Source organism: Trichoderma reesei (assembly GCF_000167675.1).
Source record: "Trichoderma reesei QM6a unplaced genomic scaffold TRIREscaffold_11, whole genome shotgun sequence".
Lineage (NCBI taxonomy): Eukaryota > Fungi > Ascomycota > Sordariomycetes > Hypocreales > Hypocreaceae > Trichoderma > Trichoderma reesei.
Genome location: NW_006711158.1, coordinates 1,112,748 through 1,134,137, shown reverse-complemented (window position 1 = coordinate 1,134,137; position 21,390 = coordinate 1,112,748). Strand labels below are relative to the sequence as shown.

At 53.0% G+C, this 21,390-nt stretch overlaps 6 protein-coding genes across 6 annotated transcripts; 3 read left to right on the top strand and 3 right to left on the bottom strand.

The window, feature by feature from the left end:
* Positions 1 to 492: 492 nt before the first annotated feature.
* On the top strand, positions 493 to 5,328 carry TRIREDRAFT_108374 (uncharacterized protein; the record flags this gene model as incomplete). Its single annotated transcript, XM_006966129.1, has 9 exons — positions 493 to 827; positions 876 to 1,440; positions 1,506 to 1,854; positions 1,891 to 2,771; positions 2,817 to 4,672; positions 4,801 to 4,823; positions 4,913 to 4,948; positions 5,064 to 5,140; positions 5,254 to 5,328. The coding sequence occupies 9 exons, from the start codon at positions 493 to 495 to the stop codon at positions 5,326 to 5,328; spliced, it is 4,197 nt and encodes a 1,398-aa protein (XP_006966191.1).
* A 1,481-nt stretch (positions 5,329 to 6,809) lies between these two features.
* TRIREDRAFT_63107 (uncharacterized protein) lies at positions 6,810 to 7,676 on the bottom strand (the record flags this gene model as incomplete). Its single annotated transcript, XM_006966001.1, has 1 exon — positions 6,810 to 7,676. A coding segment is annotated over one exon (867 nt), but the record flags the coding sequence as incomplete, so codon positions are not given.
* A 1,249-nt stretch (positions 7,677 to 8,925) lies between these two features.
* Positions 8,926 to 12,501, bottom strand: TRIREDRAFT_49059 (nuclear exosomal RNA helicase; the record flags this gene model as incomplete). The annotated part of the gene is made up of 2 exons (XM_006966000.1): positions 8,926 to 9,309; positions 9,386 to 12,501. 2 exons carry the CDS (start codon positions 12,499 to 12,501, stop codon positions 9,129 to 9,131), a joined length of 3,297 nt encoding a protein of 1,098 aa, XP_006966062.1. The 3' UTR covers positions 8,926 to 9,128.
* Positions 12,502 to 13,233: 732 nt separating this feature from the next.
* Positions 13,234 to 13,434, top strand: TRIREDRAFT_34378 (uncharacterized protein; the record flags this gene model as incomplete). The annotated part of the gene is made up of 1 exon (XM_006965876.1): positions 13,234 to 13,434. A coding segment is annotated over one exon (201 nt), but the record flags the coding sequence as incomplete, so codon positions are not given.
* Positions 13,435 to 13,921: 487 nt separating this feature from the next.
* On the bottom strand, positions 13,922 to 15,391 carry TRIREDRAFT_62962 (uncharacterized protein; the record flags this gene model as incomplete). Its single annotated transcript, XM_006965999.1, has 1 exon — positions 13,922 to 15,391. One exon carries the CDS (start codon positions 15,389 to 15,391, stop codon positions 13,922 to 13,924), a length of 1,470 nt encoding a protein of 489 aa, XP_006966061.1.
* Positions 15,392 to 17,934: 2,543 nt separating this feature from the next.
* Positions 17,935 to 20,369, top strand: TRIREDRAFT_78852 (uncharacterized protein; the record flags this gene model as incomplete). Its single annotated transcript, XM_006966128.1, has 2 exons — positions 17,935 to 18,017; positions 18,086 to 20,369. Exons 1-2 carry the CDS (start codon positions 17,941 to 17,943, stop codon positions 20,367 to 20,369), a joined length of 2,361 nt encoding a protein of 786 aa, XP_006966190.1. The 5' UTR covers positions 17,935 to 17,940.
* Positions 20,370 to 21,390: the final 1,021 nt, after the last annotated feature.

Here is a 21,390-nt window from a genome sequence, read left to right as displayed (position 1 = left end):
GATTCGCTGACTTGACTTAGGATCTTGGACCACAAGCCAATCCATTGCCACTTGGATGTCGAAGAGCCGATGGAGCATGCTTGTTGATTGGCCGAATATGATGCTGTGCATGAGAGCCGGAAAGAAAGAGTCTTTTCACGATGATTGGTGAACGCTTACACCGAAACTACAAAAGGCCTGAAGAGCGGGGGAAGCTCGTTGGGCATCATTCTATGAGGATCACATACAACCGAAGGGGCCAAAGCCTCCTCCAACTTGCCTCACGTAGCTAAGATAGCCTCACTCGCGCAAGCACTTTGGTGCGCGTCACTTTCCCTCGGATGTGGTCATTTCCAACATCGCTCATTTCGCCTCTTCCGTCGCGCACAACCATTTCCCTCAATTTGTTCGCGTCGTGCGAAGTAGTCTGTGAGATTTACCAAACCGCACAGATCGATCCCGGCCCCAACTATCAAATCTACTCGAAGCTGCAAACAGCCCCGTCATTGCAGTATGGCCTCGCCAGAGTCCAAAGTCTACCGCCTTCGGCACATCCCGGCGTACCTGGATCGTCTCGGCCTCATCCAGTTGATGCAGCCTTTGCTACCCGATGGAAAGCTGGAAGACATCACGGTGGCATCACTCGCTCTTAGCTGCGGCCGGTCTAGAACTCCAACCAAAACGGCAACACTCACTCTCCGAAGCCTTCCAGATGTCGTGCGTACAGCCCCTGGGGCTGGCGAATGGCTGCTTCCTGTTTCTGGTTTGCCGAAACCGCTCATTCTGGACGATACATTCTATGGACTCACCCCTCTCAATGACGTTGCGGGACTTGAACATCATCATGAGTAAGTCACCTGAAAGGCTTTGCTGGATACAGTCTAACAATCCACCAGCTGCATCGTGATATCCGGTCTTGCAAGCCATCCGATGGGATCATGGCAGCCCCGTGGCAACGACAAATCCTTCAATTGGATACGGGATGCACTACCCGAGCTCGTTCCCGGTGTCAGATTCATTCTCTACGGATATAACACCAAGCTAGTGGGGAGCAAGTCTTTCCAGACTGTCCCCGACCTCGCCATTAACCTGATCAACGAACTGAAAACGGGGGGCTGGTCAACGCCCAGCGCAAAAGACCTCGCTTTTCTGGCCCATAGCCTTGGTGGTGTAGTATTGAAGCAATGCCTATTCATGCTAGCTGACAGCGGAGCGGAATACGAATCAATACTCGGGAGAACGAAGGGTGCAATCTTCTTTGGCGTGCCCAGCGAAGGCATGAGCATTGAGGATCTCCGCAGTATGCTTGGGGACCAGCCAAACAAAAGCGCGCTTGTGGACCAGATATCAGACAATTCAGAGTTTCTCTCCAACTTGGAGGAACGCATCACGGGTATTTCTCGCATTCGAGAAATGAGGCTCTTCTGGGCTTACGAGACTCAAACAACACCTACTGTGGAGGTAAGCCAACTTGCGAGTATAACAACCCTTGAGATAGACTCAACTAATATTCTCATATTTGGCAGTTTATCAACAACACATATCGCAGATCAGGACCCGGGACTGTTTTGGTATCGCGAGAATCCGCCACAGGCGATCGCTGCACTTCAGACCCTTCATCGACTATCCAGATTGACGCCAGTCACTCCGAGATGGTCAAGTTCTCTTCCGGAAGTCATATGATTGGGCCCATTGCGAACAAGCTACGAGATGTTGTTGCCAGTCACTGCCATGATCTCGGCCACGATTCAAAACCCTTAGCTACCCGTATACTTTCAGTTCCGGCCAACCCCACCATTACCCAGGCCTCTATGGAGAGTAGCTCAAAAGATACCGGACATCCCAACCCGAATCTCGACCTCTGGAATCTCGATGGTGAGGAATGTCTGACTATACTCTCTGAATTCGTAGCTGATACACTGATAGAGATTCTGCAATCGCTATGTGCTCCTGAAAGAGACGACAGACTCAGGCAAATTGACGATAGCGCCGGTTGTTCATTTGAATGGGTGTTCGAAAAGCCTTCAATTGGATTAACCAACTGGCTGCAGAAGGGAGAGGGTCTCTACTGGGTTTCTGGCCGCCCTGCCTCTGGGAAATCAACCTTCATGAAGTTCCTACGCAACGACAAACGCACACCACAGCTGCTGCGTGGATGTAACAGCCAGTCCGAACACGTTCATGCCAACTTCTTCTTCCATTATCGTGGTAGTCCGATTCAAAAGTCATTCGAGGGCTTGCTGAGGGGCATTCTCAGTCAAATCCTAGAGCAAGCTCCCGGAACATTATCAATCTTCCAGTCGATGCTTCAGCACCACTGTCAGCAGCTTCCTGACGCACAATCCCTTGGAAGCCTGTACGCGGACTTGGAGGATCTATGGCTGGCGAATGAACTAAAGCTTGACGCCGACACTCGAAGAGATCTTGTCTCACTTCTTGAGTGCGAAGCTTCCAGCAAATTGTTTCGCACAATGGTTGTTCAGCCTCTACGTGCCAAATACGAAAAAAGAATCGATGAGAAGCAAATTGAGAAACTGGTGGTTCCTCATTTGAAGGATTTTCTGGCGTCTCTGGAAGAACAAAAACTTCTAGAGGCGTGCTCCGCTATATGTCCGCCATATTGGAGCAGCGACATGGAAAACGACTTTCGGTCTTGCTTGCCTGATTGGCTCGAGGCCGTAGACCTGAAAAAGAAGTTGTTGAAATTGGGTGGAATGTCGACATTCCAGCGTGCTCACCCATCGACACAATCTCAAGCCAAAGCAAAGTTCGCTCAACATGTTGAACATATTGTAAGTCGACATTACATGCGACTCGATGTGCGACAATCTACTCAGCGCAGTGTTTGGACAATCGACAACTTGGAGCGAGCACTCTTCAAAATCATCAACCAGCAATCTATTGATCTGGATCTGTGCCTTTTTTTGGATGCTCTTGATGAGTACGATGGACAACCAGAATTTATTGCCGAGTTTCTGAAGGAAATCTCCCAGCAGAGAAGCAGTCGTACACGCCTCAAGATTCTGTTCTCTAGTCGACCATGGGACAAGTTTACGGATGCATTTAAAGACTGCCCAGGTTTCCGCATTCACGAGCATACGGAGAATGACATCCGCGAGTTGTGTATCCATATGATACACATGGAATGCCCGCGTTCTCGGGAACTCTTTCTGCTGGTAGAAGAGATTGTCAAGCAAGCCAATGGCGTGTTCTTGTGGGCAAAGCTGGTATTGCTCGACTTATCCAAGATTGCATCAGCCGCTGTAGGACGACGCGACACCCGAACTCTGTCCGACGACCTACAAAAGGCGCTGAAAGACCTTCCTCGAGACTTAGTCGAATATTATAGCACCATAGTCGAGCGGATTCCGCAGTGCTTTCGCCGTGAGGCTTTTTGTCTGCTCGAAGTTGTTGCTAAGGGGGATCATATCTTTCTAGAAGACATTCCCAGGATTCTCAGCTGTCTCAACTTCACTCAGTTCTACGAAAATGAGCAAATCATAGAGAGACTAGAAAGGCCCGATTCTCAAGCCCCGGAAGCTTTGTTGAGGACCTACACGGGAGGCCTCATCGAGATTCATGGGACGCCACCTGATCAAAAGCTTCAGTTGCTGCACCAGACAACGGTTGACTTTGTTCAACTGCCTAAATTCAAAAACATCATGTTGCGATCAGGAGCACACGCTATGAATGATAATGGACACACTTTTCTTGCGAAGTTCGAGCTGCTTGAGGAGTCAGGGCATGAGGATGGTATTGTTCTCTTGAGTCAAGACTTTTTCAAGCATGCGAAGCGTTCAGAAGAAACTACGGGAAGGAGCTTATATTCGTTCTTTTCAAAGACTTGGCATCAATTTACTCTGGACGATCCTTCCCCTAGAATTTACTCGCGCGAACGGCACATGCCTCTACTATTGTTCTTGCCTGCCAAGCCGACTCTTCACATTTTTGCAGCAGCATGTTGCGCCAATCTTCGCCTATTCATGGATGAGGCTTTACAAGCGAATTCACAGATATTATTCGAGCCGTCCGCTTGTTGCATCACGGCTATCATCCTGTCGCCCTTTCTTACACTTAGTCAGCATGAAGCTGTACAGATGCTAGAATGGCTGGCTTCTCACGATTTCCCATTCGAAAATCACATAGCTTGCGGTCTATTAAGGGTATTTCTGTCACTGAGGTCAGCGTTGCTTAGCTTCGAACGAGTTGAACCGTTGATCGTCAACGTTGTGAGGCGCTTCAAGGATCCGAACATCAGCTTTTATCTTCCCCCGCCTGAGACCAACCTCTATGATTCCCCATCCAAGGCGGCGGATGATATTTCAAGAGGGGCCGTACATATGATTCATTTATCTTCCAGTACAATCACCAAAGCCCTACTCGAAAGGGGCGCAAATCCCAATGTGATGGGGGAATACGGTCACACGCCGTTGGATTGTTACGCAAAGGGCAATCTCGGCAGCAGCGCCTACAGGCCAAAATACGTCTTCGAATTGATGGCGCTACTCGTTCAAAAAGGAGGACGTCTCAATACATGCGACAAAGGAGAATGGAAGTCGAAGATGGAAGAATTCAAGCGTGATGGTCTCGACGTGTCGCTATTCAAAAGGTTGGGATATCCTAAATGGGTCAAGAAGAAGAAGGTGTCTTCCAGGGGGTTCCTATACAAGGAAATCACTCATCTCTTCAGAAAGTAATCGAAGGGTAAAATAGGTGACGAGCTTCTCCTCACATATCATTTGCATCCTTTCGTTACCGGAAATCGAGCTTGTAATAGCCGTATGCTATCGACTTAACTAATGACTGCTTGTGTTTTATCAGGCTTTTTCTCTACGTTATACCAAGTAAAAGAATAGAAGCAAGTATATATTTACAGAGCTTTAAATACAAGTCCTCCTATTTAAACTATAGCATATCTCTATTAAAACTATAGTAGTTTATACCACTAGCTATTATACTAACCCCCTAGGTAAAATAAAATATCCTATACCTAAGCCCTAGAATATAGTACTATATACTGGAAGTTAATACTGTTAAGGAGATATTATAAGGTAAAGGGCATATAAGATTAATATTATATAAAGTATCTGCTACTGCTGCTACTGCTGCTACTGCTGCTACTGCTGCTACTGCTGCTACTACTATCGGTCCAGTTCACACCGTAAGAATTGATATCTCTAGAGAGGGTAGTGCGCATCGAGGCGCTGGCCGCAGATCATGATGCAAATCTTTGGCCATCTTTGTGTTTGTTTATTTATGCATTTGTCTCTATAGCTATTCATTTCATTAAGCGCATATCCTATACTGGGGAGGCCAAGTCAACTGCCTTTGCCTTCTTCTCATCATTAGTGGAGAGAAAAGCGCGGAGCTGGTATCAGGCAAACAACTGTGATGCGGCTATTCTCTTGGCATAGTGCGTTGTCTGTGTGCTCTCATCTTCGTGTTGGAGTTCTCCTCGTGATAATGCCGATTTCACTGCTGAAGGCACTGCTAGGTCATTTGTTGCAAGGTCATTGAATTTGAACAACTCCGCCACCAGAAACAAGCTACTTGGCATTTATTCAATTTTATTACAAGATTAGTCAAAGAAAAACATTAAGAATCCAGCAGATATTTTCTTCCAGTTGCCTCGTGGAATGTAGCGCTTTTCGCAGGCCAGTAGTTTGCTTGGCCAAAGTTGAGGCGCAGTCAATGTTCCAGGCTCCAGGGCTTTCTCCTAGGCGCACAAACAAAAGCAAACAAGGCCTTTGTCAAGCGCCAGCGCATGCGTGGGTTTTCAAATATTGGTCAAGGGGCCTCCGTTCTGGAAATCTTGCATGTGATTTGCTTCGTTGTTGTTATAAAAGCTAGCTCATCATCAGTCAGTCCGTTTAACCGTTTTGCACGACTTGTGTCGATCTTCTCAAATTCGGCCCTCACTCTGATGTTGCATGATGGGTGGTTTCGTACCTTTTATCAAAGCCTTACCACCTTGTTTCGGATTCTATGATCCTGTCAAAGAGGAAGACGACTGCGAGGTGTGTCATACGAGCAAGTTTCAGGAAGTTGACTTTGACGGCGAGGATATCACACAAGAGGAGGGCCTGGTTAGGGTGAGCTTTGTCTATTCCATTCCCATATCAACTTGCTGTCATTGGAACGGTCACTCATTTTTAGAAGGTAAATCGAAAAGTCAAGATAGTCAACGATATACGTCCAGCAGGGAATCACCACTGGCTCATCCTGCCGAGGGAACATATCCGAGATATCGAACAGCTTCAGGCCAAAGACCTTGATCTCTGTGAGCCCTGTTTGCCAGTGTAGAGTTCGTATGGAAGACTCACTACTGACGCATATCCCCAGTGCTCGAGATGCGTTCAGTGAGGGACGAGCTCCTTAGAAGACACTGTAGTGCCACTGATCGAATACACTGCGGATATCACCGAGCTCGAGAGCGCGTGCTCGGCCCATTACACACGATTGATAGAATCTCGGTTCCGCACTTGCACCTCCATGTCATTGCTCGGCCACACGAGGGTACGATACCGGACAAATACTCTCATTGGTTTGTATGGACGTCGGAGGAAGAGGTCTTTGAACGAGTCGAAAAGATGGCCAAGGCCAGCAGTGAGAGGATAGATGTGAGTCTGGGTCAAGAAGTTCGCTCAGATGCAAAGCTGGAGAAGGAGTACACAAGTTCAAAGCCAGGTTCAACGCCGCAAATAGAGTAACATCATCCATCATGAAACCTTCTCCTCCTAGTAGGCAGCCAATGTATACGTAAAGCTTCCACCCAGGGACAACAAAATGTTAGACTAACATCTCAGCGCGAATCACACCGTCTCGGTTCTTCAATAGGCATGCCTCCTCACAGCTTCATTCGCAAACGCCCCCGCATAATTCTTCCTCGAAGCCGTCCTCTGATCCAACGCATACCTCACATTCACCAAGACGAGAATCACGATAAACAGCGCCCCCACAAACAGCGATATAACCGGCGCCAAGATGGAAAACATGCTAAAGATGTACGAGGCGCGATTAAACACCCTGTTATCGACCAACTCGCTCGTGGCCAGGCCGACTTGCATGGCAGACAACACGACGGTGATGTAGATGAACGCTGTCAAGACCCATCGGAAGTTCCTCTCCAAGTACGTCGAATACTGTCGATAGCCGTATTCGTAGCCTCGAATAATGGTACCAAACGAAAACGTCCTTGAGCAGAATCTGCAGATCAGATTCAGGCGGGCAAGACGTAGTTCGCCGTAGATATAGCGAGGGTTTACGTCGCATAGATCCTCACTGATATTCGAGACCACGGCCGCCGAAAAGGGCGCCCACTGCTCCCACTTGACGTCCTCTGAAACCAGTCCCTGCTCATGCGCAATCCGCAAGTCGCTTTTGCTGCAAATCAGCCAAGTATATGAGAACAGAAACCCCTTGGCACTCTCATACAGTTGGCGATCCGCGCAAAAGATGTCGGTCCAGGAGGAGTAGCTCAGGAGATAGTCCGGGAGTGGCTTCAGATAGAGGATGTTGTCCCGCCAGACGAGGTGCAGGTCTGCCCGTTCTGTGATGTGCACTTGACGGCCTACTCGGATCTGGTTGTGCAGGGCTCGAGAGACTTGGGGGAGGCCGGCGAGCCAGAGGTGTTTGTGGATGGCGTTGAGCCGGGAGACGTCGAGGTCGTCTTTGATGTAAGTCTGGATGGAGGTTGGGTCGGATTTGTCGATGCGGATGACTTTTTTGTCGCGCTGGTATATGCCGGGGATCAGGGGCTCTTCTTTCAAGATGGCTTGCTTTGCGCTGAACGGAGGAAGCGGTTGGATGCACGGGGCTGAGCCAAGGGGATAAAAACGTCAGTCGGACCTTGACAGTGATGGAGATGTGCTGCGAGTGTGAACACATACCGCGAGACGCTTCATCAGGAACTAGAGTCGTATTGTGGCTCAACCCGCCATTTATCGTGTATGTTGAATCAACTCGTCCTGCTGTGATTCCAGATTAATCTCGTCTGCCATCAAAGCATTTGTGCACCATCTGCTCCGAAGCAGCGTCCACTCCATTGGCCAGCAGAACATGACCAGCCCTGTAGAGTCAGAAGAGTAAGGGCGGGAATCAAAAGTCAGACTTACTCTCAAGAGCGCTCATCACCTTGTCGCCGTCCATCGTTACCCTCCGAAGCCGTGGGACTCTCACAGCCAAAGGTACTATAACGGGAGACAAAAATCGGGAGCGAGATCCAGAAGTGCCTGGCCGGAAAATGCGGTCTCCTCTAACAATGAACGTTTAGGCAATCAAGGCGGAGTGAAACTCTAAGGTTACCTGCAGTCTTTTCTCAGAAGCTTGAAAAAAACGTGAAAAGGCTCGAGATATCGAGACAAAAGCGATGGAGACGGCTGGAGGCTGGGTCATCAGGCAGAAAGGTCTCCAGCAACATCATTGTACAGTACACACAATCAGGCTCCGCTGCTGGGGTGTTTTCTTATGCCATGTACGAGATTCGATTGGAGGTTGACAAAAGGCAGATTGAACATCAGCCACACCTGTAGATGCGACCCAAACGTGACAAGGCAAACAGGGGGGGGCTTGGACAGCAGGGCGCTTAACAGGGGTGTACTGCCACTTCCATTGGTCCCTGGAAACGCTGTCGGCGGCAGCCCTTGGTGATGCCTCAAGTTTACACAGAAGACACGTAAATGTTGAGACTGGAATGACATTCTGAAAGGAGCAGAGCAGTGGTCGTCTGTTCTATGTAGTTGGATTGCAGTAGTAGATAGTAGTCAGGATGTGTGAGTTCACTGAGTTGCCAGATCACCAGATTATGAGGCTGCATAACCACTCCCAACATATGGTGTTTTATCAGATTATACACAGCAACACTGTCGAGCAGACATCATATTCTTCAACACGTCAGCAGACATATTAGAAGCAATATCTACAAAAAGATACATATAGGCGAATAAAAAAAGGAACAATTCTTTTTCATCCCCCAAGCTCCCAAACTCCACCAGCCATGATTGATGCCAGAGCAACAAGTTAGTCAAGAAAAAAGACAAAGGAAAAAAAAGAGGTATCTACAAATAACTCTAAATGAAACCCGACGCAACGACCTTTTCCATCCATCTCCCATCATATGAACTTTTTGAACAATGTCCGTGCCCTTTGCTTTACAGGTACAAGCTCTGGGCGGCCACAATGTCTCTCCGAATCTTCTGCAGAGACTCTTCAAACTTCTTCATGAGGTCGTCATTGCCCATGACCTTGGCGGCCTGGGCCATCTGTCGGATGAGCTCCTCGAGACGGCGGAAGATGCGGATAAATGAGCCTTCGTACACGTTGGCCATTTTGCTACACACAAAAACAGGTCAGTAAATGAAAATCTTTTTCATACGTCAAGACACAAAAGTCGGGAGGTTAAACTCACCAAATCTCAGCAAAGGTTCGTCCCTGTGCCCATGCATACACAGTCTCCATGAGCTGCCACTTCAAGCTCTGCACATACTGGTCCTCGTTGACGTCCAGCTTAGACTCCTGGCTGACCTTGGCAATCATGCGGGCCTTGGCCTGGATCTCACGGAAGGGCTTCTGCAGCTCCTCCTTGAGCGCCTGGGCCTCCAGCTTCTCGTCAAAGACGAAGCAGCTGAGAACAGCGGCAATCAGCTCGGGCGTCATCTCGTTGAAGAAGCGATCAAAGAGGAGCTCGGACAGGAGCAGCTCGTGGCCCTCAGTGGAGGAGATCTCGCAGGCGACGCGGGCCTTGAGCTGGACGACTTCGGCATCGTTGATGAATCCCAAACGACGCAGCACACGCTTGCGCGACTTGAGCTCGTCCATCTGCGCAATGCTGTGAGCCTTGGCAATCTCCTTCTTCTTCTCCTTGATCTTGTCCAGGATCTGCACTTTGGCGTGATACTGGTCCCACAGTGACGGGAGCAAGGGCGAGAGATGCAGAGGGTTCGCCACAAGCCTGGACTCGAGCACTTCAATCTTGCGGAGAAGCTGCTTAAACGATTCATCCGTAATGTCCATGTTCTCCAGCGGGTCCAGAATGGGCACGCCGTCGGGGAAGCGGCGCTGCACTTCGCTAAGCGCCTTGCCAGCATCTCTACGGTCGTCATCGGACTTGAGGCCGTCCTTGGGCATGAAGACGCGAATCTGGCTGATGGCCTTGATGCAGGTGAGGAGACAGGGGACAACCGCAAACATGCCGTCGTCCTCGTCGGCTGCCGGCTTCAGGCCGGGCGGTATGTCGCCAGCCAGGTGGCCGGGGATGATGTCGGCGCTCGACTTGGAAATGTACAGGAGGACCTCGATGATGTGAGACTCCTGAGGCGGGTATTCGGGCTCGCCCAGCTTGGGGGGTCGTCGCGCATACTGATCGGTTATGACGCCCCAGCCAAAGTCGAGCCCACCACCAAGCTTCTCCGCCGACTCCTTGACGTTGTGGATCTGGACAAGGCGGCCGGGTTGCAAAAAGGGAAGGCAGTAGTTTGGGTGCTGAATGACCGCTCGCATGTCCTTGGTGTACGTGTTGAGCTGTTGTCGGATCGTGTAGTAGTCCTTGACAGTGGCCTCGTCGGGTATCGTGAGAGCGTCCTTCTCCTGCTGCAGCGCCATCAGGTCCTTCTCCAGGGCAGGGACGCTAGCCGCATTCTGGAACTGGTGGAAGCATCGCTCCAGCATGAACTCGGGTGAGATGGCCTCGATTCGGAGCAGGTTGAGGATCATGTTGTATCCGAGGTAAAAGGCCGAGTTGAGTCTGTCTTGCTGACCGGTGACAATCTGCTTGGCCACCTCTGGCTCGAGCTTGTCGTCAATCATCATGATGACCACACCGCGGGCATCGAGGCCACGACGACCAGCACGTCCCGCCATCTGAACGTATTCGGAAGAGGTGATGGGGCGTCTCTGGACACCGTCCCACTTTGTGACTTGAGTGAAGACGACGGTCTTGGCAGGCATGTTGAGGCCGATAGAAAAGGTCTCGGTCGCAAAGAGAACCTTGATCAAGGACTCCTGGAACAGAATCTCGATCGTCTCCTTGAGAATGGGCAGAAGACCCGAGTGATGGACGCCGACGCCCTTTTGCAGCAATGGTAGGAGGTTCTGGATCTGCGGCAGCTCGCGGTCCGCTTCTGACAAGCTCTCAATAGCACTCTGGAAGACCTTGTTGACCATTGCCTTTTCCGAATCGTCGTTGAAGTTGAGGTTGGAGATCTTGAGGGCCATGTTCTCGCACTCCCGCTTGGAGAAGTTGAACACAATGACGGGGTTGAAGTTCTTCCTGACCGTCATCCGAATGATCTTGTTAATGTCGGAGCCCTCGTCGGCGCCGCCCTTGTTCGTCTTCTTATTCTTTCCTTTTCCTTTCATCTTGGCGTTGAAGTCGGCCGGATCGGAGCCCTTCTTCTCTTCCACCTCTGCCATGACAAGGTTAAAGTTCTCCTCGTTGAAGGTGCCCCTCTCGTCAACCACCATTCTCGCGCCCTTTCCTCCCATGGGGTAAAAGTAGTTTTGTAGAGGGGTAGGTCTGAAATCGGTGTAGACGACGTGACACGCTTGGTGGTGGATCTTGGCAATCCATTCGGCGAACTGGAAGGCGTTCGGAATGGTGGCCGAGAGGAAAACATATCGGACCTTGTCGGGAAGCATGATGATGGTCTCCTCCCACACCACGCCTCGCGTCTTGTCTCGCATGTAGTGGATCTCGTCAAACACGACCCAGGCCACTTCGCGCATAATCTCCGAACCGCGGTACAGCATCGACCGCAAAATCTCCGTCGTCATGACCAGGCAGCTGGCCGTGGGATTGATGGTGACATCACCCGTCATCAGGCCCACGTCGCCGAAGATGGCCTCGAAGTCTCGATATTTCTGGTTACTCAAGGCCTTGATGGGACTGGTGTAGATGACCCTCTGGTTGCGCTTGAGGCACTGCGCAACCGCATACTCTGCCACCACCGTCTTTCCGGCACTTGTATGCGCCGATACCAGGACGCTCTCTTCGCGCTCAATCGATGCGACAGACAGGCTCTGGAAGGGATCCAGCTTGAAGGGGTATGTCCGCGCCGGCTCCTCGGGGGACTTGTGCTCTGAGAGGGGAATGTATTCGTAGTTGAGATCCGGCGGCAGGGCGACCTGGTGCTGGATGTTGTGTGACAGCACGAGCGATGAGTCCTGCGACACAAACGTCGAGGCGCCCGCGACCTCTCTTGACTCTGCCGTCTGGAAGTTGTCCGTCATGACCGGGCCGGCCTCGTCCGTCTTCTTGCGCCGCTTCTTGTCCTGGTGATCAGGCGCCTCAGAGTCGTCCTCGCCCTCGGAGGCCTCGTCTCGGGACGTCTCGGCGGCATCAGCCATGCCGGTGTCGGCGTCGTCGTTGGTCCCGTCCATGTCGGCGTCGGCATTTCCGTTCATGGCCTCGTCGGCCTTTCGCTTCTTGCTCTGGGCTCGGCTGCGACTCCTCTGGGGCACTCTCTCGTCTTCGCTGGCGCTGGGGGGCTCCGCCTTGCCCTCGAACACGTCAAACATTTCATCCATCTTGGGCGGGTGCTGCCACAATCGTGGCTAGAAAAGAGGCGGGAGGAGGATGAAGGATGGAAGATAAAAGAAGAGGTTCTACACAAAAAGTGTCGAATCGCTGGATGGTTGATTGAGACTCTGGATTTTGTAAAAACTGGCGCTCCAGCTATGAAAATAAAAATCAAAGCTGACAATCAATGAATATCATCAAGACAACCAGGAGAATCTGCCCACACAAGCCGAAACTGCACCTGGAAAGACAGAAACGCTGGAGGGATGAGAAAAAGCAAAAGATTGCTCGACCAAACTTTCGCGAAGAAAGAAGTGGGTTTCGGGACGGCAGAAAAGAAAATAGTCGGTGCCAAGAGAAGGCGGTGACGGCGCAATCGAAGATCGAAAAAGAAGAAAAAGCTGAGTCAGCTGCAGCTTGTCAACGGCAACTTGGAACCTTGAAGTTCAAGTTGATGTGGATGCGGCGTTACATAAGCAGACGGGAATGCTGCCGGCAGAGCTGCACGTGACGCGCAGCGCCAAGCATTCTCGTTTTGACCTCAATCGAACCATACCAACCAATTAATCCCGGGACAAGCTTCCAACGCCGCAGACAAAACAAGCACAAACAACTCCGGTCAACTCTCACCAAGCCGCACAAAGTCCGCCTCTCCTCCTCCTCCTCCTCCTCCTCCTCCTCCACGCCTCGTCTCTCTCTCTTCTAAACTAATTGGTCTCTCTCTCCTAACCTTCGTGCAGATGCTCTCCCGCGCCGCCACCCGCACCGCTTCCCAGGTCGCCCGCCGAGGCTTCCACACCACCCGCCCTCGCATGTCCTCCCCCTACCACTACCCCGAGGGCCCCTACTCCAACCTGCCCTTCAACCCGCGCAGCAAGTGGTTCGGCGCCGGCTACTGGTCCTTCATGGCCACCGGCTTCTTCCTCCCCTTTGGCATTGCCGGTGAGTTTGCGATTGCGGTCTTTGGGGGGCGGGCAGCTTCTTGGGCTGCTTGCCCCGCCAAGGCTGCTCGCTCGTTTTTGCCGCGGGAAAAAGGCTGACGGAAGCTTTGTGTTTAGTCTACCAAACCTACAAGACTCAGTAAACGGTGGTTTAGCTATCGGATTTCGAACGAGAATGGCTTCGGCCATGGGCTGTATGTTACGATGATGGGGCGTTGTGAATGGGCAGTGAGTGGGCTGCTTGCGACGGGAGTAAATAGCTCGAATAGAACGCGGACCACTTCGCAAGTTCATACATGACAAACCCTTTTTTGTCCGTGCAGGTTTTGTACTGCGCTCGCATGGGAGACTACGAGGAAGAGGCTTCTCATTGCAAAATCGTCATCGAATTGCATGATTGTCCCAAACGACGGAGGACAGGGCTAGTCTATAAATCTGGCATGACATAGGTACATGAACAACTTTATTACATTGCTCTCCAAACGACTCATAACCACGACGCATCTTTGCCGCGCCACTGCTCAAGTCCATCGTTCCGTGTAGACTTGAGATCCTTGTCGTGCAGAATGTTTTCAAGCAGCGCGTGCATAAACTGCTGCCGCTCTGGGCTGATGACCCATCGCTGGGACATGGACTCAAACGTCTGGATCACAGCCTCGTTTGAAGAGCACTTCTTCACGGCGCGGAGTGCCCAAATCACGACCCATTGGTCTATGCGGAAATCGGCACCACGCTCGTCATGGGCTTGGTAGAAGCCCGCGAGCACTCCTTCGAGGCGCTGCTCAGACCAGTCCGAGCCGGGATACCCCCCGTGCATGTAGAAGCCCTTGAAGAGGGCCAGGAAGATGGTGGGATGGATGGCGACCTTGAGATGCTTCATCTCGTCGAGATATTGGGCAACCTTTTGGAGGTTGCCGACTCGGGTAGCGTAGTGATTGACCAGCAGCTTGTACGTGCGCAGGTCCGGAGCCAAGCGCACGTTTGTCTGAAACGACTTCTTCAGCTCCGGATGTTGCTTGCCAACTCGGCTAAACATCATGAGGACCTTTGTGACGACCTTGTTCATCATGTAATCTTTTTGCGGCATCTCCGACGCCGTGTCGTGGTCGCTCTTCATGCGCTGGTACGTCTCTTCAGCGGCCGCTTCCTCGCCACACCTGAGCAGGCCTGAGATGACGCAGTTGAGGACCACCGTGTCAATCATCTCGCCCGACTCCACCATTTCTCGGTACGCCGCCCGAACCCCCCCAGAGTCGAGCTTCAGTCCAAAGTAGTGGATGAGGCTGACGTGGTGGAAGCGGTTGAACTCGATTCCGCGCTTCTCCATCTCCTTGTATATCATGTCGGCCAGGGTAAAGTTGCCCGCCTTGGCAGCGACGTCGAAGAGAATGTTGAACGTGACTTCGTTTCCCGTCATATGGGCTTCCTTCTCCATCTCCTTCCATATCCTCAGCGCCGACTCCATCTCCTGCGTCGACGCTCTGGCGGCATACTTGGTGGCAAAGGCCAGCGCAAAGTTCCATTGCGAGCGGCGCAGAGTGAGCCCTGCATTCTTGACATCGGCAACCAGGGCAAAGTACCGCAGCATCGAGTCCATGTCCCTCTTCTGAGGCGTGCCCATGACCTTCAGCAGCCTATTGCGCCACTGCCAAGTGAGGCACAGCATGCGCGGCTCCGGGAGCTGGCAGTATAGCTTGTGTATGTCATCCAGCGAGTACCGATGCGGATGCCGCAGCCGCTGTCCGATGGCGGCCTGAAGTCTATCCAGAACAGGCTGCGTCTCCTCACGGACCATGGCCGTCTCGTCCTTTGACGGAAACTGAACGTCCCTCTTGTTCTCCGATACCCTCAGCCTGGGTCCATCCGGAGCCGCATAGCCACGGCGATACGGGTCCCTGTAGAAATCAAAGTATTCCTCGGCGCTCCCCACGTCGGATTGGTCGACGTAGGAGAGCATGGTGTCCTTGTCCTGCACTACAGCGGGCGGCGGTCGTTGTCGTGTGCCTGGGCTATGCGAGGCCTGCGAGGCAGCGGCCGTTGCGTAGGCTCGAGCGATTCGTCTTGGGTTCTGCGCCGGGGTGGTGCGGTGCTTGTGCGCCTCGAGGCCCGCCATAAAGGTCGATAGCAGCCATTGCGAGCTCCGGGGGCAGAAGAAGCCCTGGTTCGTTACCGGCGAGGCTGCTGCTGGCTTTGCTGCTGGCCTTGGTCTCGCCGCCTCGGGAGCGTCTCTGGCTGCGTGAGGCCTCGGAAAGACATTGTTGCGCGCCACGCCGGCTGTGGATCGGGGCACGAGCACCGCACCGCAGAAAGAGCCGTCCACTCGCCCGGAGAGTTTCATGAGCTCCTCCTCATGGTGTTGTCGAGGGGGTTGATATGGGAGAGTTGGGTTGGGGTTTGGAGTATTCACTATTAGCAGGCCGAAAAAAGTATGGGAAACTGAGATAATTGCAGGTGGGGGGTGGAGGTGGTGGCATGTGCAGCTGCGGCCAATCAAGAGCGAGGCAATTGGTGCGGCAATTGGTGCGAAGGACTATTCGCACAGTATTGATATCAATAGATACTATCCATGGATGCCATCAGTTGCTGCAGACGAGCAGAGCTTGTAGTCCGCTTTCAAGTCTACATAGGTATCTAGTTATATGGTATGCATCATTCAATGCCCTCGGCCATGAGATTACATGTCTCAGTCATAGCTGCGGGAACTTTTACGATTGCGATAGAAGGGAAGCGTGCTACATGAGTTATAGTTGAGGGGTATACGTATGTAGGAGGACAACTTGTTCCCTACTTGGCTGCCTTTGATTATCATAAGCAGTGTTTATCGGCTTATTAAATAAGCAAACATCTGTGTGAGATCATGTAAGGCTGGATAGTGAGTTTGTTAGTATGTAGAGGTCTGCGGGACTCAAGCTGTATAATCTCGGCCGAATCAAGTTGCGGGCCTCGGAGTCGGTCAGTTGAGACTCGCCCGGGCAATCCGAGGAATCGCTTCCATGTAGGTCCTACAATCCATTCATTTTCTTTTTTTTTCTACTTGTGCCCTTTTCCGTCTCGTTGCTGCCAATTGCAAACTTGGTCAGTAGTCTCTGCTTTTGCACTTTTTTTTTTCCAAAGCCAGTCTGAGCGCCTTTGATGCCTCTACATTGACGTTTCCAACTCCAGGGTATCATGGCCAGAGTAAGCTAGATAAGGTAAGGTACATAGCTCGAGTTGGCGCCGCGATGACATGAATCAAATTGACCTCCACCATGTCTGTGAATGCTCGTTCACGGCTAACTGCCACAAGCATTTTTTTTTTTTTTTGGATCAAATTCAAGCTTCAAAATAAGAGACGCTTCTGCTCTGTTGAAATCCTTCGTAGGTTCCACCAGCAACGTGAAAGACTCGGGCATGTGCTCGAAACGTGCAACACCAGCCACGGCGTCTGGCTCCTTGCGCCCAGTGACACAAACCGCCAGCCCAGCTCGACGCCGCTTTTCGACCAACAGGCGCACCAGCAACCCGCAAACAGATTCATCCCAGCATCGAACACAATTTTTTGTTAGTCTAGAATCCAGGGAAAAAGAAAACAAAAAGAATGACGGAAAAAATAAGAAGCCGCCCAGCTGTCAGACAGAATCTCCATGGGGGGGGAGGGGAAGAAGAAGAAGAAGAAGAAGAAGAAGCGCCGTTCCCCAGAAAGTTGCCGTCTTGTGGGCAGCCCCCTGATTGGCCAGCCACGTGTGTCCAAGCCGGGGGACGGACCCTCGACTTTCACATGTCAGCTGCCTCTCCTGACGCCTCATACATACAGTAACCCGCACCCCCGTCACGAGGCCCCCAAAGGACGGAACAAGGCGAATGGACCGAGAGAGAGGGATGCTACTAAGCCGAGAACTGGGGTGGCAGCAATGACATGTGCCTGTCATGGGGGGGTTGGTTTGGGCTTGATCCTGGCATCCTCCGTTTCCGCAGCTTTGCTCGCTGCTGTTTGTAAAAAAAGAGCTCCCCATAAGCACTCACTTGTTCTCATTGCCATCCTTCTTGTACACAGTTTCATTAGTTGGCATCGCCACGTCCGACCGGCGAACGGACCTCCCGACCTTCAGATTTCAGCTTTGTTTCGCTTGAGTCTTTTCTGTTCTGATTTCCTGTCATCCATCATCAGCGTTGTCCTCGTTGATACGCACCGGCCGCACCATCCGATGACGACGGTCGTTATACGAAGCTCGACTTGAAGCGACGCGGCGACGAAGCGAACGGCGCGAAGTCTCGACAATCGCTTCTGAAGCATAGACGACGACTCAATATATCGACTGTCGAACGGCATGAGATGAGACGCTGTTGCGCCGTCGATCCGACATCTTTTCGTCTCCCTCTCATAGGCCGTCGCATCGGACAAGACGCACTCATCCCATGTACCACCACACCTCAAGCATTCTGATATAGACCATCACGTCCCTCGCGGCCAGCCTGTTTTGCCTCCCTTTGTTGTTTTATTTCACTTCGTTTCTTCGTTTCAGCATCATGATAGACCACGTCCTCGGACGGCCATCGTCCAAGTCGCGGCGCCTGCAGGTCCTGGCCGTCCTGTCCTTTTGGACGTTTTATCTCTACAGGCATGTTGTTGTCTCATCTCTCGTTTGATCTTCGATTGGAAAAGAAACCGAAGCACTGACTGTATGTCCAGAGGCCACAAACATGGCCCGCCCATTGCGCAGAACATGTCAAAGTTCCTCTCCCGCAAGCTGACGGCATGGCAGACGGTCGTCATCACCATGCTGTACCTCTACGCCGCGCGCAACTTCAGCGCCCTCGTCGGGCTGGCCAGCCCCGAGCCCATGGCCAACATGTACGACCCGACGTACTACCGGGCGACGTGGGTGCTGACGGCGCTGGACGCCGGCTTCTGGACGGCCATGAAGATCCGGTCCAAGTGGCTGCGGGACCTGGCCAGCATCGTCTTCTCGCTCTACTACCTGGTGGCGGCGGAGCGGGCGGACGAAAAGGTGCGCAAGGTGCGCGGCATGATCACGGTCGAGCACCTGCGCGTGGCCTGGAACAAGGGCACGACGCCGTACCTGGGCTTCCTGCAGCGCCTGATGCGGCCGCGCTTCACGAGGTGGCCTCCGCGACAGGTGCGCATCCCGCGGCCCGCCAACAGCGACTACAACGAGGCCGTCTCCGCCTGGCTCTACTACGACGGCCCGCTGGCGGACCTGGCGCATCACAGCCGCGTCGTGCTGGACATCCCCGGCGGCGGCTTCGTGGCCATGGACCCGCGCTGCAACGACGACAAGCTGTTCGCCTGGGCCTCCAAGACGGGACTCCCCATCCTGAGCGTCGACTACAAGAAGGCGCCCGAGTACCCGTACCCGTACGCGCTCAACGAGTGCTTCGACGTCTACGTGACGCTCGTGCGGTCGCGCGGCCGCTGCATCGGCATGTCCGGGCGCGAGACGCCGCGCATCGTCGTCACGGGCGACAGCGCCGGCGGCAACCTGGCCGTCGCGGCGACGCTCATGGTGCTCGAGACGGGCATCGGCCACTTCCGGAGGGCGGCGGGCGTGGGCAGGCTGCCGCCGCCCGACGGGCTCGTGTGCTTCTACCCGACGCTCGACATGAACATTGGCAACTGGATGACGGACGAGCAGATGTCGCTCATCCGGGACCGCCGGTCGAGGCGGACGAACCGCTCCATTGTCAAGCGCAAGAGCATGCAGTACAACGACCTGGTCGGCACGCCGCATCATTCGGACAATGAAGACGAGACGCCACCGCCGCCGTCGTCGTCCTCTAACAAACAGCCTCCAGCTGTTGAGAACGCCGCGTCCTCGACCGGAGGGACGACGAGGCCCGAGTATTGCCACGCCGGGCCCAGGGCGCTCAGCACCTCGCAGAGCCCTGTCGGGAAGAGAGACAACGGCGCCGCCGCCGCCGCCGCCGTCTCGCATCGCGCCGAGCCCATGAAGACGCGCCTGGCGACGTCGTCGATGATCTCCTACTTCAACGACCGCGTCCTCACGCCCGAGATGATGCGGGCCATGATCATCCTGTACATTGGCGCGCACAACCGCCCCGACTTCACGCAGGACTACTTCCTCAGCCCCGTCCTCGCCCCCGAGGAGCTGCTCGAAAACTTCCCCAAGACGTACTTTATGACGGGTGAGCGGGATCCCCTTGTCGACGACACCGTCATCTTCGCGGGACGCCTAAGGCGGGCAAAGGAGGCAGCGGCACGACGACGACGTCGGTTGGCCCGGACGGCGGCGGGTATGGATGACGACGACGACAACTGGACGTTTGACGACAAGGAGGTGACCGAGGTGCTTCTCATCCCCGGGACGTCGCACGGCTTCATGCAGTTCCCGGGGGTGTATCCGCCGGCCTGGAAGCACTTTGATCGCAGCGCTGCGTGGTTCGACCAGCTCTTTGCCGATGCCGAGGCGCAGAGGGTAGAAGAGGCTCGACGAGCGGCTGCGGCTGCAGCTGCTTCGTCTAGGATCGGTCATCAGAACCAGCAGACGACTCCTCGCAATGGCTTCCGGCGGCAGTCCATTGCCGAGTCGAGCGGTGACGAGGACAGGCCGCTCGAGATTCGCATGACGAAAATGTCGCGCGGGCGGACGTTGACGCAGAATGGGGATGCTGCGAACGGGCAGGGACGTGTGATTGCCGAGGAGACGACGTCGAGTTCGCCGCCTGTTGACGGCGGTGCCAATGTCAACGGAAATGGAGACGACGCCGCCAACAATGGGAGTGTCGCCGGAGAGAAGAATGGGGCTGGGGCTGGGGCTGGGGCTGGGGCTGGCAAGAGGACGGCGAAGAAGGGCGGCATCAGGGGGAACAAGAGCCTGGTGAAGCTGACGAGCTCGGATGACTTGCTGGGGCGGCGGATGCATGGGCTTGCGAGCGGGTTGACGAGCACGGGGGATGACGAGCAGCTGTACATGTGAGTTTGCGGGAATTTTGTATCGAAAAGGAGAATCGAGGGTTGGGATTCTGGTAGAGTGTTGTTGTTGTTGTGTGGTGGCTTGTGGTGGTTTGTGGAATATAGAGGCGTTATGAAGCATGCTTTGATGCTGTATAGGTACGGTATACATGTATGCATCGTGTGAGGAGTGTACATGTATGTATGTGGTGGCTTGGAAAAGCACATTTTGCTGCCAGAACACCTAGACTCTTGATCCCGCCTTATTCATCCGTCCGGTTCAAACAGTCTGGTCTATATGGCGACATGAAGCGTAGGGGATTGTCATTCCCGGTGTGCTTTGTAGTTGTGTTCCCATATCGGGCTGATTGAGTCTATGTATGATTCCTAGGTACACGTATGCTGTAAACCACCACTCCTGAAGTGCTTCATGCCTCTGTACAGCGGAAAGCACGCATGGAAATGCAGATGATATCGTTCCATGTAAAGCAAAGCAATGATTTGTATAAATGGCAAGCTGCCGGACGTACACTGTGCATGAACTAAACGCATGAATAAATCTGCAAAAAAAGTGTCTATCTTGTCCTTCCGGCTGGTTCACCTCGGTAGTCAAACAAAAAGGGGGAAAAAGAAGAAGACCACCAAAAAAAAACCCACCTCCTCAATTCCAGAACCCTTCTTCAACAGTCTCAAAAATTGTCTCGCTATAATACCACGTATTTCATACAGGTAGTAGGCACATCATAATCGGCGCAGCGCCACAGCGGAGCCGTTCCGAAAATAACGAGCAAAGCTTCAGCTTTCCGACCAGGGCGAGGATCCTCAAGACACCAGTAATACATAGGTAGGTTCGGGTTGCCGGCACATGTGGAAAAAGGGATCTGCCAAGCAACTTGGCAAAAGTGACGAAACGGCGGGAATCGATTTTGCCCTGAAGAAATGGGGGGCGCTTTTTTTTGGGATTGATTATCAAGCCTCTCCAACTGAGTAGCAAGCCTCTCAAGATGCAAGCTGCCAATCACCTATTGGTCTAACTCGGGGATGCC